Below are 18,072 nucleotides of genomic sequence, written 5' to 3' on the forward strand. Positions count from 1 at the left end.
CATGAAATTTATGATGCCTGTTACCAGGTTACATGTGCTGGAAGTACCTTGTAAGAAATCTTGGATTTAATCCTACCTTTGGATTATCCATTACAAGATGATATGCAAATCATCGTGTAGAAACAGTCTTCTCACTTGCTGAAACTATTTGAAGTAAATGCTATTAAAACTTTCTTTTGGTGTACATTACGTGCTTTTTCCATCCCTTGTGTTGTGTCAGCACTTGAAAGCTACCAGTAATGTTTAAGTGCTTTGATGATGTAGTCAGTAGTGTTACTAGCTTTACTCCACATGCCCTGGTTCAATGCTTGTTACTAGCTTTACTTCACAGGCCCTGGTTCAATACCTGGTGCAGGCAGATGGCATGCAGCCCATCCTGCTGTACATTGTTCCTGTGGTTGATAAAGAAATGGGTACCACACTCATTTGGGGTAAAGTGCCACAGCTGTAACAAGACTTGTAAGCTGACAGCTTGTGACTTGAGTTACCCGAGGAATGTCATCCCCTAGGGTCACTAACAAAACTCCAGCTTGCAAGGACGTGGCCCTTTACTTTAAGGAATCAAAAACCCTTGTCAGTTGTGGGATTCTTGTTTCATATTCAACACTGATGTCATAAATGGTTAGGAGGACGTCAGAATTTGCAGGCTAGGGATTTATAGTGGAGTACATATTTTATAAATATTTTCTTAGCAAAACCCTTTCTGTGGCACATGTCTTCAAGATGATCTGATGACAAGGTGACTTTGAAGCCTTCCATGACTTTTGATAATAGTGATGCATTCTTACACAAACAATATAGCTAAGCACTAAGTTGTGTGGTTCTTGGGAGATTAAACTATGCAAGGACCTTACTAAGGGTAGGTTTTTTATGGACTTTTTTTCCAGAGAGAATTGACCTGGAAATGTCCATTTTGTGCTGGAATCCAGATTATCTTTTTTATTTTGTTGTAATTAATCCTCTCCTTTGTCCATTGCTAAAGTAAATTTATGCAAGACATGAGGGCAAGTGAGTGAGTTTGCTTAAAAAGTCAGCTTTGAGGTTTGAAAAGCATGTTTTTAAGCTAAACTCCTTACTTGCCCAGCCCACCCTTCCCTCATGGAGATTGGTCATCCTCTGATGACCTTTTAGGGTCGAAGACTCTGTCATATGTGTGTATGCATATGTGATGGGGTTGGGGGGAATCAGTAATATGACTTCATAGCTAGTCCTTGGTAGTGGTTACAGGTTTGCTGGTGACCACAGTGTTGTTTTAGAACACTTTTGTGAATGCGATCAGGACAATAATGTAGTTATGTTTTGTGAAAGCATTAAGTGTGACTATAGCTAATTAGTATTTTTCCACATCAGGGGTGAACTGATTGCTCTTAATAGAACTACATGAAAGGTGAGAATGAGTGAGAAGTCTTGTTTATAAGCATACCTATCATTGACTCAAAACTAACTTTTTGTCAGGTAAGACTACCTGATAATTCATTCAGTAAGCACTTTATGAATTAGTCATATTACCTGATGCATCTTATCTTGCTCTTAGTAACAAATTCACACTTTTCTCCACAATGAAATCCTTTGGTTACTTAGTCTAGCCTAAAAACATACTTTTCACCTGCTCAAAGCTAATGTTTTACAAAATAGGAATATCTAACAACCCATCCTATAAATGTAGTCACAAGACACAATTGATTCATGCCTTCCTTCCCATTATATATATTTACACCACTCTATACGAACGAAATACTGTATAGTTGCTTCGCTAAGCAAGGCATATTCAGATACTTTTGTGTTACAAAATATTTTCCCGTAGGCTTTACATATGAAAAAATCAGAAGCACCTCAGCATCAGTGTGAGATTTGTCAAAGGGTATTCTCAGACAAGCGAATGCTTCATAACCATCAAGAATTTGTGCATAAAAAGGTGAAGCCCTTCCTCTGCAATTACTGTGGGTATTCCACAGCTTCCAGATCTACCCTCAAGATGCACATGAGACAACATACAGGTAATAATGGTCATTTTACAGTTGTATAATAAGTTCATATTTAATAGCACAGTTGAGGTCTTTACATTCATGTTACCGATAATTTTAAATCAATTGATTTGGAAGGTTTTGTAATTTAAATGTATATGTTTTGTTGAAGAAGCTTACTGGTTACTGCTTTTGTAATTTCAATACTTGTTTTCGTCAAGTAAAAAGGTATCTTAGTCCTGATCTACATGTAACACGTTTGCTTTCCCTGTAGTCATAGTTCTCTGGTGCATACTGTGTAGGGCTTGTTATATTACATCAAATCTTATAATACTGTCTGGTACCAAGCTCTATACTATGTTTTATGAAACAAATTGAGGAAGCCAGTGCAACAACAGAAATGCTATCAATAGCATTACCAACTCTGTCAGTTCTAAGATGACCTGGAATACTGCTATGAAAAGTTAGGCTTAGAGATAAAATGTGAGGATATCAGCAATCAACATATATCAAAGTGCGTGATAAATATTTATGTGTAAATGTAAAGTGAAACTTGGGGATTGAGTGTGGTTTTGCCTGTATGGTACCCACAATAGACTCACTAGGCTAAAGAACTTATGCTACCATTGCTCTAGGCAAAGGAGCTTAGGCTACCATTGCTTAGCCTACTGAAAGCATGGCATTTCTTACAGGTAATTGGTAGTCTGATATGTGGTAAATTAGTTCAGGATTAGGTGCCTAGCCTACTTTAAGCATGGTAGATATTTTTCATGTTATCATGTAAAGATTTCTACCCCCTTGTAAATATTACTTGTGTACTTTATAAATTGACCCCCCTTTCTTTTGCCTTAAAAATTAAAAACATGAGTAATTTACAGAATGTTTAAGAGAGAGGTGTCCTGAATTTAGATGCTTATTATTTCTTTAATATCCAGATCACCCTTCACCAAACTTAAATCTCAGTGGTACTCTCAAAATTTTTTATATTTCAATATATCATTATATTCATTTCTTGAAATGTAAGAAAAATATTTCTCATAGTTTAATTCTTTAACATGTTTTGTTTTATTTTTTCAGGGGAAAAGCCATTTGCCTGTGAAATATGCAAATACCGCACATCTGATCATAATTCTCTTCGACGCCACAAAATGCAACATACTGGAGTGCGACCATATCGCTGTCCATACTGTGATTATGCTTCAATACAGTGTACTACCTTTAAGGTTCACCTTAAGGACAAACATCCAGGATTAGGTAAGTAATCCCAAATTTTAGTATATTTCTCTCCTGCATTCAAGCCCCATGAGCATCACAGAGAGCGTTTTGTTGGATGGGGATATATTACTCCTAGAATGAGTTGTGTTCATGAGGATTCACCCCTTCAACTATCAGAAAACATATAAAGTCAATGGGTGTTCATTCACAAGGCCTTGATAAGTATACTGTAACCTGTCTAGGCCTGTGACATCACGACACGGAGGTGATATGGTAGGGCACAGTTCACCACTGCCATTCATTCAAATTTGCTTGTTGGTGTTATGTGCACTTGCTGGACTTTGGCACATGGCGATGTCTCAACTTTCCTCTTTGACCTTTAGTCTGAGGGTCAGATGAGCATCACTGTCTTGTATTTTCAAGTTTTCCATGACAGGAATCATAAGTACTTCTGTGGAATCTTGAAACTAGTGCACCTACAGGCAGTGTGACCATCACCCTCCACAGTATGGTGCTGGTAGAATTGTTTATTACAATCATTGTAACCTACAGTAAACTTTTTGTTCATCTTTTGCTTTTCCAGTGTATTGTAGACTGGTTCTAGATATTTTTATAACACACAAGCTTATTAAAAATACAGAACAACAGCAATGGAACTGTGCATTTGCACTGTCCAACATTTTCTGTTAAATTAAAGCTAATATGTGGGTGAATGTACCATATATATATAGACTTTAAACAGTTAAGTGTTCATGATTTCTGTTGTAGGCAAGCAGGAATTCTTGATACAACAGTGATGCCTTTAAGGCTAAGCATAGTGCTGTAGGTTTTACTAGGTTAGTTCAGCCCTATTAACCAGATTGATGTCAGTAAAGCAGTGCTGCAGATGTTTAACAAGAAAAATCAGGCAAAGGTGTATAGTAATAGATGTTAATCACCCCAAAAAGGATTTATTGCACGAGCGAATGCTGCCTTCTTAGTACAGGGAGGCAACAGAAATTTTCATGTTATTTCATATACCTCCTTAAAAGAAAAATGGGGGCTGCTTTAAGTCTCACTACAATAAAAGTGTACTTCCAGTTGATCAAAATCAGTTGTAGGAGTGCTTTAGAACTTATTTAGATTTAACTACAGGGTAGTTCATATTTTCTTTGCTGGGTCCAAATATAAGCCTTAGTTTCCAATGTTAGATATTGAGATCTTGGGAGCAGATCAAGTAGCTTCTGATGTGAGTGCTAACCTGGATTTTGACCATTTTGATTCTTTATAGGATCATTAGGCAGGGGCTAAGTGATAGAGCATTCATCTGCAGATTGAGAGGACCCTCAGTCAGTCCACAGTGTCCGTGCCTTGATTGATTCAGGTCTGGCAAAGCCAATAAAGAGAACTGGCTGTAATTGGAGGAGTATCCTTTTAATTTCTGTATTAGAATGGGTAATTGGGTGTATTATATGGAGAAAAGTGTCTTCATATGTTTGAGTTAGATGTTAGTCCACAGTTTGGTTTACCCAGAACTCATTCTTGTCCCTTCCTCAACCTTCTTCCTTGCAGGAATCTTTACCTTGCCATGCTAGCTTAGTATTAAAGTAATATTTGATATGTTTTACCAGGCTGGTATGGATTGTCTACAGCAGGATGCCAGACCCTGTATGACAAGCCGAATCAGATTTCTCTTTTTCATTGTACAGTACTTCATTTGGGTCTTATGCACATACCAAAATATGCAAATAATATATAGTAGTATAGTTGTATCCAGATGTCCAACTGGAGAATAGGTGACAACAGACATATATTTTTTCAAAATTCTATCTTTTTACACAAAAATGGTGTCATCTGAAGTTAGTGTGAATAGAAAAGTTACCTTGAGGCATTAGTACTCAGCAGACTACATGCAACCTAAGGACTGTTTGGTATCTCTGATCTACAGGGTCCACATGTGAATAAAGGCTCTCAGAATTGAATTCTGGGTGACTTCTCTTGTTGCCAATGCTCCTTCTTTAATAGCCTATCGTGACATGTCTAAGCCATCTCCCAGAACATTAGTCATCTGTTGGTTTTGAGTTTAGGCTGCTTCAGCAAAGAAGGTAGCTGGCATGAGGTACATGGCCAGGCAAATGTTAAGTGCTGAGACTTTTAGCAAGGTTAAGGAATTTCATCCCCTATTTAGCTTCTCTGGCCAAAGGTCAAGCAAGAATTTGCCATTACTTGGCATCCATTATTCATTGTCTGTCATCTGTCATCATTGTCTTTCCATTAAATTTTAACATTTCAATCGTTTTCTCTGGAACTACTTGGGTAATTTGAACAGAACGTGGCATGTTGGCCCCTTTTCCTTTTCAAAATTTTCTGATAATCCTAACCACCACATAGTGTGGCTGCTATTACTGAAAATGGATTACATCCATTTGTTAACTTTTCACATTTCAGTCTTCTCTGAAACTACCAACGCAATTTGAATGAAACTTGACATGAATTGTTCTTGAAAGTTCCATTTTCATATTTATATCCAGCAACCCTGATTACTGTCCAAGGTAGCTGCCGTTGTTAAAATTTTAAAGCCAGGTGAATAATACGGGCTCACTTACTCTGTTGCTCGCTCACCTCCCCAAAGGACATGTGAGCATATGCTGTCTTGTGTTAACTTGGCCTGAGGCCTTGTGAATTTTTATCATGACTAGGCATCCGTCATCTTTCATTTGTAACACTCATTTTATTCATATTGTGAGATCAGTATTGTAAGTATTGTAATACATTTTTTTATTTACCATTAAGTATATTTTTGTTTACTTTAAGAATTTTTGCACGAACTGAATGACCCTCACCCCAGTGATTTAGATGGTGCTGCCAGTTATCTCTTAAGATTTTTGTGTAGATGACAAAAGAAACAGTTATTGTTTTTAAACTGTCACTTCTGTAACATTTCATAAGATCTGATACCATGACAATACTACATTATCCTGTTGAAAAGACTTTAGTTAAAAAAGAGTAAGAAATGGATATGCAAAGAGAAATTCATCATATGTTTTTAACAATGAAAACAGATATATAATGTCTTTCAATTCATTAAGCACTGACTGCATGACATCACAATATTATTGAAAATACTGTGATTATAGAAATAGCAAGAAATGAATGTGTCGTACAAAGGAAAACAAACTGTGATTATATATATAGAAACAGAAATAGCTTATAGAAAAGCCATTAACAGAACTAAACCACATCTAGGCTTGAGTTGCCTTCAGTTTTGGATTTGGTGTGGGTTAAAGCCTAGACCTTAGGTGTTCGACTCATATGTTCCAAGCAAACTTTAGGTATTAAACAAATAAACCATGCAAGATCAAATCTGTGCAAAGTGAACCTGTACATAGTATGGGAAGGATGTATTAGTCGTGTCAGTTGAGAAACCATACTGAACCTAATTATTATTTCTACAGCCCAGCTAGATGGCATAATGTTTACATGTGGGGTGTGTTCTTTCAAGACTGTTAAACGAGATAATTACTTAGCGCATGTTGCTGAGCATAGCAGATGTGAAAACAAAAAGCAACGCCAAACCATATCATCAACTTCAGTCAGGAAAACCGAATCACCACAGGTTTGTTTATCAGGGTTTTTATTAGATAAGGTACTTATTAAAAGTATCTGGATTATTCTAAATCAAATACAAATTGTTTTTTTATACATGTTTGTGTATGTGTATCATAATATATTTTCTTACATTCACTGCATACAGAATCATCCTTAGACATTTGGACACTTTACTTTTTGTGTTTATGTGAATCAGATAATGTTTTAAAAAGTTATAAGGGAAGTTCATGTTATAAAACACAGTTTTATTTATATTTATTCAGGCCATCCTGAGTGACTTGACACCACCACCTCCTCATGTTGTTAACATTGATGTTGATAGTGGAACTGTTACAGTGGAGAGTCCGCATGATGCAGATTACCTTAATGCTGTGCATGTTCAGGTGGGTGGTGTGGCAGAATTTGGTTTCTGTTGACATTTATATCACTTGCACTGATAATAAATGGATTTTTGATATATATTGCTGAAACTTCTTTTACATCCCTTGACTTATGGGTTTTGCCAAAGGCAAGGCAGGAATGGATGAAATTTGTGTAAAACGCAAATAGTAATCCTACATAAGTATAATAAGTCCTTGGACTAGTGCACCCTTTTCACCAAGGAGGCTTCACCTGTAGACAATATGGAAAGCAATATGAAATTTGTTTTTGAAATAACATTGTAACAAGTGTATTGCCTTTTTTAATTTTCTTTTTAGAAAATTGTTAACTACCGTTATAACTGTTTTTCTGAATAACAGATTTTTGTAATACATTCCAGACCCCAGTTCCAGGCCAGGTGTTAATGGCTGGAGATCAGTATATCTACGCAACTGTCGACTCCTCCGTATTATCTCAGGTTTGGCACAAAAACTCTTATATTTATTCCTCACTTTTAGTTTCTGTGGCATTCTTTACCAGATCTGTTATAAAATTTTCCCAGATCTCATATTATAATAAAGTATAAACATCAATCTTTAGAAGCGAGTCAGTTTAATGTTTACATAGTACTATAGTTCCATTTCGTCACAAAAGGCAATTGCTTACTTGTAATGTGTGTATTTGATGTGTGAGAATGGTAGTGCACCACAGGTCTTACTAGCTGCAAAAAATGCTAATCCCAAATACATTTCTCTCTAAATCTCATTCATTTCCTACACTGTTGTGAGATAAAGTAGTTAGAGTGGAATCATTGGCACAAGAATGAATAGGATTAGAGGTAGTAGTTGGTAGGCAGCCAATGACCAAGGAGGTATGTTACCAGTACTATCCGTCTGGGTATCAGGAGGGTTAGAGACAGCTGTGTAGTGAGTCAGCACTTCATTGATTGTCAAGTGGCCCTCCTCTGATCCAGGCAGCATCTTTTCTTTCTGCTTCACCCACACGTGGACTACTGGCATGCTGTCCACAAAAACACAATCTCTCCTTGTCATACATAACACTTGACAACACATAACTCACATAGCTCATTCTTCATAACTCTAGATTGTCCTAGGATGAGTGCTATGTACTAGCCCTGCCCTTTCACAAAATGTTAGGAGCGATAGATAGAAGTAGAAGGTAGGAACATTTATGTAGGAGCATCAGGTAGAAGTAGTTGGTAAGAAAATTAGGAAGGAGCATTAGGTAGACATAATCGGTAGGAACAGTTGATAGGAGACTCTGCAAACACTACACTAGACTTGCCCTCTGCCAGTGTTTGTCAAGGGTGAGGCACTAAAGGCTAAGAAGGGGCACAAGAGTTCACCCCTTTGAGAGAGTTCCAGAAGGGAAATTGCATCAGAGGTACAGATAGACAGATAGGATTAGAGGATGATGAAAGATTATCATTTAGCCGTTTTCCTGTGGCAGTCCTGATGTCCAAGGTACACTCTGTGTGCAGGATATTCTCAAGTATTTAAAAAAGAAATACTTCCACAATTGTTTTCATTATGATTAACTTAACTAGAACAATTTCTAGATAATGTTATACAACATAGACTGGCAAAACATTGTTTATGTGGTGCATGGCTTTAATTTTATGTTGCTCCGGTGCCAGGCGTATGGGGTACATAGTCGATTCTTTAATCAGTGATTGGTTTAACTTATGAGAGAATTTAGTACTTCACTTGAAGTGGAAGCTACATAGATTGAACTGGTTCCTCAGAATATACCAAGTGATTCTGGAGGCTTATGGATTGATGGACCTGATGGTGAAATGCCACGTAATCAGGGATTCAGTAACTTGTTTGATTGTGAATCCATGCCTCCTGACTGGATGAGCTTAGGGTAACAGCTGAATCATAAGTAAGCCTGTTATTTTGCTTTCACAGCAGATGTCTGTCTTGCTTTCAAGTGTGAGAGATCAGGAAAACTTATGCCGCTCACATCTGTCAAATTACAGATATAAGTCTAAAAGTCTTAACTGATTTTTTGTATGTTTCCAGGTCAGATCAGGTGAAGGTGTGGTTCACCTGACCCAGGATATGGTTGGTGTACCCATATCAATACCTCTTGAGGCTTCTGCTTCATCACTGCAGGGCCTAGTTTATGTTGCTACAACCAGTCAGGTGAGTTTTTCTTTTTTCCCCATAAGGATAAAGTAGCTCGGGGGTGCCCTTGCTATCAAAGCCAAAGCATCAAGTTCCTAATTCTGAGATGATGCGTGGAATGGTAGATCCAGTCCATAAAGAGGTTTCAGTTGGAGTATTGTCACATTATCAGTAGTGGAAGTTTATGATACTTTTCCATCTTTTCTGACAAATTTCTTGTTAAGTTTTCCAGTCGTTGTCATCATTGTCAGTCTAGTTTAGAAACTTGAGGATTGCATTTTTTGGCAAATGTACAGCCTCTGACCTTTCCTTGTAACTCAGGCCTCGTCTCTAAGTATTATCTTTTTTTGCCCTCCTCTAGACCTTCTCTATTAATTCTTCATTTACCGATGAATACAGTGGCCAACTTAAAAAGCTTATTCCAATTTGGATTTTGTATATAATGTGAATAGCTTGTTACATAATTCTTCATTCATGTACTTAAAATGCAATTTCTATATTTGTCAGCTTAGAGTTTGTCTCCTTTATAGTTCTCTTGAAGTGACATTTTGGCATCAGCTTGTTTCCTGGTATGTCATATTCTTATCAAGGTCTTTTTTCGTCTTGTCTCATCCTCATTACTGTGCATGTTCTTGGGTTGAATTTCATCAACGACATATCAGACCCTCTTTGGAGCTTGTCTAAGGCCCTCTTTTTGTTTGATGTAGTCCATCCCATTTATTATTTTTCTCACAACCTCTGCATTATATGTAAACATATTCTGATATAAGACTAGGTCTTTTGACAGGTTATTTCCCATGGTCATGAAGAGCAAGACCGAAACCAGTGGCACACCACAAGTGACCTCACTCCATTTTGCGTCCCTTATTCCTTCCCATTACAGTAATTTTCCATCCTTTGAAGGAGTCTTCCCTCTTATGCCAGCATGCAAAATCCAACTTTATCACCAGCCTCTTGTATTTTAATATTCACCTAGTAGCATATTCACATTTGTATGTAAATTAAAATACATTAATTAATGTTCACTAGCCTTTTGTTTTTAATATTCAGCCAGTAGCATAATCACATTGTATGTAAATTGAAATATATTAATTAATGTTTTCACTTGTAGCATATTTTCATAGCTTGTGAATTCAAATATATTCATTAATGTATTCACCCTGTGGCACATTAAAATTCATTCAATGATGTATTCACCCAGTAGCACATTTATTGTCTACTTAAAAACATCATATCCATTTACATTATTCATAAATTAAAACATCATATTCATTACTGTATTCATCCTACAGCACATTATCAGTACTATATTTAGAAATTAAAACATCATACTCAGAAGGAATAGGACAATACTGTATAGTACGTGCACATAACCAGTTATGATGCGATGTTTCTGGTTGGCATACAATGACATTTGTAGAGATAGTAAACAAAATGACCTTATCCTATCCCTGTGCTGGCTTGTTGTTGTGCATGATAAAAATAAGGAATGTTCCCTGTGAAAATGTTGAATTTATTGTATGGAAATTACTGCATGATATAATTGGGGTGCAATCACTCTATGGTTTACACTTGGAAATACTCTACAGCTCTTCAGTACAATACAGTAATAGGATTAAAAGATAATGCCCCTTTTCTCTTGGATGTAGTCTAGTATTGTTGGATTTCCCAATGATTTAACTTAAGTACTGTACTGTTTCCAGTGTGGCATGCGCAAAGAGGGCCAATAAAAACGGCGCTGAGTGCACCATCTTGTGGTGGAACCTTACAACACAACTGGGATGATAAAGCATTTTCAAATGTAATTAATTCTTTTTAGTATGTAGAAACTAGTACATGGAAATTATAACACAATATTTCTGACAAATAATATCTGTTTGGTGTGTCAGAGTACACTAAAGCATTCCCAAAAATTGCAATTTGTAATAAACAAGTTTTTTTCATGACTGGCAAGATACTGTTATGTGTGGGTGTGCTGTGTTAACACTCAGTGTATTGAGGCTCTTTTATATATGGTTAAGAGTAACATAAACATTGAAGTGTTTGACATTTTGCAAGGGCATAGATGCATGGATGAGATTGCCTCCACCACCCAATTAGACAGTTGAGTTTTTCACTTGAATCTGCCACCAGCACCTAGTCATCAGCAAACAACTGCCGACTCATATCCTAGCCCCCCACCCTAACAGATTATAAACCTGCTCTCTCCAAGACCCTTTTATTCACCCCCTATCACCACCCTATCCATAAACAAATTAAACAGCTATGGTGATGTCACACACCCCTGCTGCAGATTCATCTCCACCTGGAATCACTCACCCTCCTCTCATCCTGCTTGCATACATGCCTTACACTCTTGATAAAAACTCATCACTGCTTCTGGCAGCTTTCTTCCCACACCATGTATTCCTAACACCTTTCACAGAGTATTGCTGTCAACCATATCATATGCTTTCTCAGATATAAATGCCTCATACAAGTCATTCAGTTTCTCTAGGTACCTAATTTCTCACATGCACTCTTCAACACCACACCTGATCAACACATCCTTTACCTTTCCTGAAGCTACATTGTTCCTCCCTAGTCTCATGCTCTGTCCATGTAACCATCCTCTCACCCATACAATTCACTAGGTACACTCAACAGACTTATACCTCTGTAATTTGAACATTCACTTTTATACCCCTTGCCTTTATACAGAGACTTTCTGCCAATCCTCAGGCTTCCCTTCATGATCCATACATAACACTGAAATTCCTTAACTAACCAGCAACATGTTCACCCCGTTTCTTAAGAAATTTGACTGTGGTCTCATCCATTCCGGCCACTTTGCTACATTTCATCTTTTGTGAGGCTTTCACCATCTCATTACTACAAACCACTGCCATGACTCTCACTTCACATACCTCCATTTCCAAAATATCCCACATCTGCCATCTTAACACCAAACACATTCAACAGTCCTTCAAAATACTCTTTCCAGCTCCTCTTTGCCTCATTTTCTCTGAAGAATATATGTGGATATATTTAGAAAAACAGATGGCTTCGTATGTAACATTTATGGATCTGGAGAAGGCATACGATAGGGTTGATAGATATGCTTTGTGGGAGGTAAGCTGCTAGAAGCAGAGAAGTTTTTATCAAAGGTGTAAGGCATGTGTAGGAGTAGGAAGAGAGGAGAGTGATTGATTCCCAGTGAAGGTCAGTCTGCAGCAGGGGTGAGTGATGTCACCATGGTTGTTTAATTTCTTTATGGATGGGGTGGTTAGGGAGATAATGCAAGAGTTTTGGAGAGAGGGGCAAGTATGCACTCTGTTGGGATGAGAGGGCCTGGGAAGTTAGTCAAATGATGTTTGCCCTTGATACAGCACTGGTGGCTGATTCAAGTGAGAAACTGCAGAAGTTGGTGACTGAGTTTTAAAAAATGTGTGAAAGGAGAAAGTTGAGATTAAATGTGAATTAGAGCAAGGTTATTAGGTTCAACAGGGTTGAGCGACAAGTTAGTTGGGATGTAAGTTTGAATGGAGAAAAATTGGAGGACATGAAATGTTTAAGATATCTGGGAGTGGACTTGGCAGTGAATGGAATAATGGAAGCAGAAGCAACTTATAGGGTGGGGGAGGGGGCGAAGGTTGAGGGAGCGGTGAAGAATGTACGGAAAGAGAAAACATTATCTTGGAGAGCAAAAATGGGTATATTTGAAGGAATAGTAGTTCCAACAATATTACATGGTTGCGAGGCATGGGCTGTAGATAAGATTGTATAGAGGAGGTGGATGTGTTGGAAATGTAATGTTTGAAGACAATATGTGGTGTGAGTTGGTTTGATCAAGTAAATAATGAAAGGGTAAGAGAGAAGTGTAGTAATAAAAAGTGGTTGAGAGAGCAGAAGAGGGTGTGTTGAAATGGTTTGGACATGTGGAACGAATGAGTGAGGAAAGGTTGATAAAGAGGATATATGTGTCAGAGGTGGAAGGAACAAGGAGAAGCAAGAGACCAAATTGGAGGTGGAAGGATGGCATGAAAAAGATTTTAAGTGATTGGGGCCTGAACATGCAGTAGGGTGAGAGGTGTGCAAGGAATAGAGTGAATTGGAATGATGTGGTATACCAGGGTCAATATGCTATTAATGGACTGAACCAGATCATGTGAAACGACTGGGGTAAACCATGGAAAGGTCTGTGAGGCCTGGATATGGATAGGGAGTTGTGGTTCCGAGCGTGTTTCGTATGTACATTTTGTTAGCATTTTGCATTTCATACCCGTTTTGTGACGCAGTTTTTTCTCTTTTTGCAAAAATGATGTCTCAGTGAAGGCAAAAACTTGATAGAAATAAAATGGATAATTTTGGACAATGGTGTTTGAGCTCCTACCTAATGGTAGAATAATATTGAGAACATTAGAGAACATGAGAGATTTATTAATAACTCTAAATATGATGTCTTATTCAATTCTATGTACATTAGGGGAAACCTATTCCTGTCTTATACTAATAGTGAAAAACACATGAAAGAAAGGATGTAAAAGCTTGAGGTTACACCATCAATCAAAAGTATGCAGAAGTAGCAATAGGATGATGTCATACTGAGAACAAGTGACGAGTGATGAGCTGTGTAGCTTTAAGCTAAATAGGTTGAAGATATAAAAATCTTGAGGTTACACCACAAATCAAAAGTATGTAAAAGTAGCAGTTGATAGGATGACATACAGAAAACGTGACAGGTGATGAGCAGTGTGTCTTCACAATAGGTAGAATAATTTATATGAAAAATATTTGGAGAAGTGTATGGCATTTCTGGCTCCAGAGAAAGCATTTGATGTGGTTGACAGAAAGGCCTTGGGGAAGTTGCTATGAATACAATGGGTAAATGATAATTATGAAATGCAAGGAGGAGCTTTTATGCAAAAAGTAAGGCATAAGGAAAGGAGAAGGGTGAATAGTTCCTGATGAAGGTGGATCTGTATCAATGAAGTGTGATGTCACTTCAGTATTTTGAACTGTTTGTAGACAGGATGGAGAGGCAGGCAATGGAAGGGTCTTCCAGCATGGGACTGGTCTGCAGTACACTTGGAGTCAGATTGCATGAGTGATAAATCAGTTACTGTTTGCAGATGACATGGCCCTGATGGCAGTCTCCTGAGAGGTACTCCAGAAGCTGGCAACAGAGTTTGGAAAAATTGTGTGAAGGAAGAAGTTGAGAGTAAATGTGAAAAAACTAACGTACTTAGGCAGAGCAGGGGGATGAGAGAAGATGGTCTGAGTGCAGGTTTGAACTGGGAGTACCTGAAGGAAGTGGAGTAACGTACATACCTGGAAATGGACATAGCAGCAGATGGTACCACAGGAGCTGAAGAGAATAATAGGATGGGTTGGGGAGTTAAGGTCCTGGGAGCATTAAGGCTAATGTGAAAGGAAAGGTCAATGTCTGTGAGGGCAGTGACTTTTTTTTTTAATGTAGTGTTGTTCTCTTATTTTTGAATGGATGCTACTCTTGGGCTGGAAATGAAATGCCTCGTGAGGCATGTTGATCATGTAAGGAATGATACTGTAAGAGAGAGAGAGAGAGAGATGCCAAGATAAGCACATTCTCATTAAGAGAGCTGCACTGACCAGGATATGCTGAAATGGTTTGTGTATATTGGAAAGAAGCAAAAAAAGGACAAAATAGGGATGTGTGTATTAGGAATGGAGGGACAAAAGGGAAGGCCAACAAAGAGATGGACTGATGGTGGCTTTGGCATTTGGAGCTTGAACATTAAGGAGGTTTGAGAGGCATCATGGAATTGTATTAATTTGATTGACGTGGTATATTAAGGGCAAAGTGCTTGCATTTGACTGAACTAAAGCATATGAAGCTGTCAATGTAAACCATGGAATAGTCTGTGGGGCATGACTGTGGGTAAGGTGCTGGTCTCAGTGCATTTTACAAATGAGATCATCATTGTTTTCCAGACACTACCTCAGTATGGCAGAAAAAACACTTGGATATAAGAGGAATATTGTTTAATTATTGACCTGACTGTTAGTAAAATTTGCCAAAGTCTTCCAAGCACTTGTCCCACCTTGGTTAAAAATATGTTGCTTTTTTATGCAAAAAAATTGAATTCTTTGGACATAAATAAAAGTTTTCCATTTGGATGGATATTGATTTTTGTTGAGATTAAAATATTGTCCTTTAAAATAAAGTAATTATATTTCTAACGTTTATTTTTCTCTGTTGCTTGTTGAAACATTAGATATCTTTTCATGAGAAGATCATCGTGATTTTGATGAACATTATTCAGAGATTGTATGATGACACAATCACCTTGAAAATGATACAATCACCCTCATGCATGTTCAGACCCTGATCACTCAAAATCTTTTTTGCTTCATCTTTCCTTCTCCAATTTGGTCTCCCTGTTCTCCTTGTTCCCTCCACTTCTGACATGTATATCCTCTTTGTCAGCTTTTCTTCACTCATTCTCTCCATATATCCAAATTTACTTTTATAATGTTTATTTCTTATTTTGTAAGGATAAGAATGCTTTCCTACATCTTGAAGAAAAAAGGAGAGGTGGTATAGGAGTGTAGAGAAAACTCTCTGAGAGGTTAAACGGTTCATCTGAATTATGAAAAATGTATAAAGTCATTAATTACTGTTGTAATATGAATTTCATTTTCATAATAAACTCATTATGAACTGGAAGCATTTTTTATTTTTATAAATGTGTTAGACTTTATTATTGATTCACTTAATAATTGAGTTTTCGTGTGTTTGGAGAACTTTTATTTTTTTATCATTATCAATGTGATATTTTTCTTTTTACAGGGAGGCCAGTGATATCTGTACCTGTGTGACAAACTCTCTCAGCCTGAATCACAGCTATATTATGGATGATATTGCTTTTAATGTGCAATATGCCTCAGTTTCTGTTTATAAGGAGTAGCAAATGAAGAAACCCTTATAACAGTAAATGTTGAAACTCTAAAGTACCAAGTTATTAGTCTTCATTAAGGTTTATCATGAATTGAATTATTTATAATGTGTGTTGGTCAGATAGGATAGTCATTTAATAAGTGATAAAGGTGTAATCATGTTATATTTTGCATCTGTATATATTACATCTCAAACACATACTGGTAAGTGCATATATACTGTATATGTCAGATATGTATAGAAAATATAAATTATTTTTATTAAAAAAAATATCCCATTTAAAAATTTATAATTAAATATATTTTCAAGTTAAATTCTATATTTTTACTTTCCCACCCATAGCCTCAGTGCTTTTCCCACTTTTCAGTTGTATTTTCTTTCCAGTACCTCATTCAGACACTACTGTCATAGCTCACCTTCACATGTTTGTCTTAAATGATGCCATTCTCACACGTGTACTTAGTTACTCTATCCATACTTCTCTTTTGCATATCTTTGTATACTGCTAATGACGTCAGCTGTTGACATGGCTGATTATTTGAATAATCCCTAAATCTTTGTATATTTCCCTGCTTACCCTATGCAGATATACTCTCATGATATTTGTTTTATGTTTATTTCCATTCTATGGGCTATAACTGTATTCATAAAATGAACACGAAGCAAAATTGGAAATATATGAGGCTAACTTATATGTTAATAAAAAAAAAAGTCTACAGTGACAAACTTTCTTGCCAATAGCTTAACCTGATCAAATAATACTTAGTCCAATCACCCTTTACATTTCCAGAGACAGTCAGCACTTTTTTTTATTGGATTTTCAGATTCTGGAGGTTAGTGGTAAAGTCCCTTCTCATCTCGCACTCTAGTCAAGTAGGAAATTTTCTCAGTTGTAAATGGAGCTGTTATGTTTGGTGGACATGTGCTCAATCTTCCCCCCAAAAAGGTCTCCACTGAACAGGTACACTGGGAAATGTGAGATTATAATTTCAACATAAGTGGAAAACTCTGTTCAAGAGAAAATTACGAAAACCACTTGAAAGAAGTTACTTTAGGTAAAACATGGGTCTTGTAAGTAAGGAAGTAAAAGTATGTAAGTTTGAGAAGAAAAATATCAAAGGAAGAAATTTAATAATTTGTAACTACTAAGAGATGAAATCTGACCCCTTTGGATAACTAAAATGGTGTGCTGAAACCTTTTCTTTAAGAGCAGCTGTATCCTACTAGACTGCATACTCAATCTGAATCATATTTCTTATTCATATGTGACTCTGTACTAGAATTTCTGTAATGATAATATAGTTAACAGTAGCTAGTGACAGGCTACTGATTACTTATGAATAAATTACAACTGCTCTCTTTAAACAAAGTGAGTCACCAATAGTCATGGTTAAAATTTTTAACATTAGCTTGAGATAAATGTTTTGCTCATGCGACTGTAATCAAAGATACCTCTTAAGACAGAGACAGCCAGCCATTTCTCAGTCTCAGGTAATGGTGTTCACAAACACCAAAGTGTTTTCTATGCTGATATTTGTTTTTTAGATACCTTTCATGTTGGCATTAGTAATGGACGACCCAAAATTATTGGCACAACTGGTTTTAAATTCAAGGGTTTCCATAGTTCCTAATATTGCCCTGATCAAACAAAATTCATCTGAATATCATCTTTCATATATATTCCAGTAACAGAGTAGAATCTTAGAAAATCAAAGTAATCTGTCCAATATGATTAACATCACTCCCAGTACCATGGAGGTGAATCAGGTACATTCAGCATCCAAAATCACTCGCATATTGTGAAATAACTGAAGCAGCATTTCATTTCGATTTTGCAAGTTGTTGGAGAGATTCTTAAAAAGAATAATCTTGCTGC

General features: G+C 36.9%; 1 protein-coding gene across 2 annotated transcripts in view; it reads left to right on the top strand.

Moving 5' to 3' along the window:
- LOC139754739 (uncharacterized) overlaps positions 1-16,505 on the top strand; it is a 35,446-nt gene extending 18,941 nt beyond the window's left edge. The window contains exons 5-12 of one of the 2 annotated variants that reach the window (XR_011713939.1): positions 1,805-1,997; positions 3,042-3,218; positions 6,614-6,774; positions 7,031-7,150; positions 7,528-7,605; positions 9,173-9,295; positions 10,981-11,078; positions 16,089-16,227. Coding sequence is in view for 1 of the 2 variants with exons in the window: in XM_071672460.1 (XP_071528561.1) it covers positions 1,805-1,997; positions 3,042-3,218; positions 6,614-6,774; positions 7,031-7,150; positions 7,528-7,605; positions 9,173-9,295; positions 16,089-16,100 (864 nt within the window). In the remaining variant the exon portion in view is untranslated. Of the gene's footprint in view, positions 1-1,804; positions 1,998-3,041; positions 3,219-6,613; positions 6,775-7,030; positions 7,151-7,527; positions 7,606-9,172; positions 9,296-10,980; positions 11,079-16,088 lie in introns of both variants that reach the window. The other variant, XM_071672460.1, reaches the window with a different exon arrangement.
- Positions 16,506-18,072: the final 1,567 nt, after the last annotated feature.

Source organism: Panulirus ornatus, chromosome 17, assembly GCF_036320965.1.
Source record: "Panulirus ornatus isolate Po-2019 chromosome 17, ASM3632096v1, whole genome shotgun sequence".
In the NCBI taxonomy this organism is placed as follows: domain Eukaryota; kingdom Metazoa; phylum Arthropoda; class Malacostraca; order Decapoda; family Palinuridae; genus Panulirus; species Panulirus ornatus.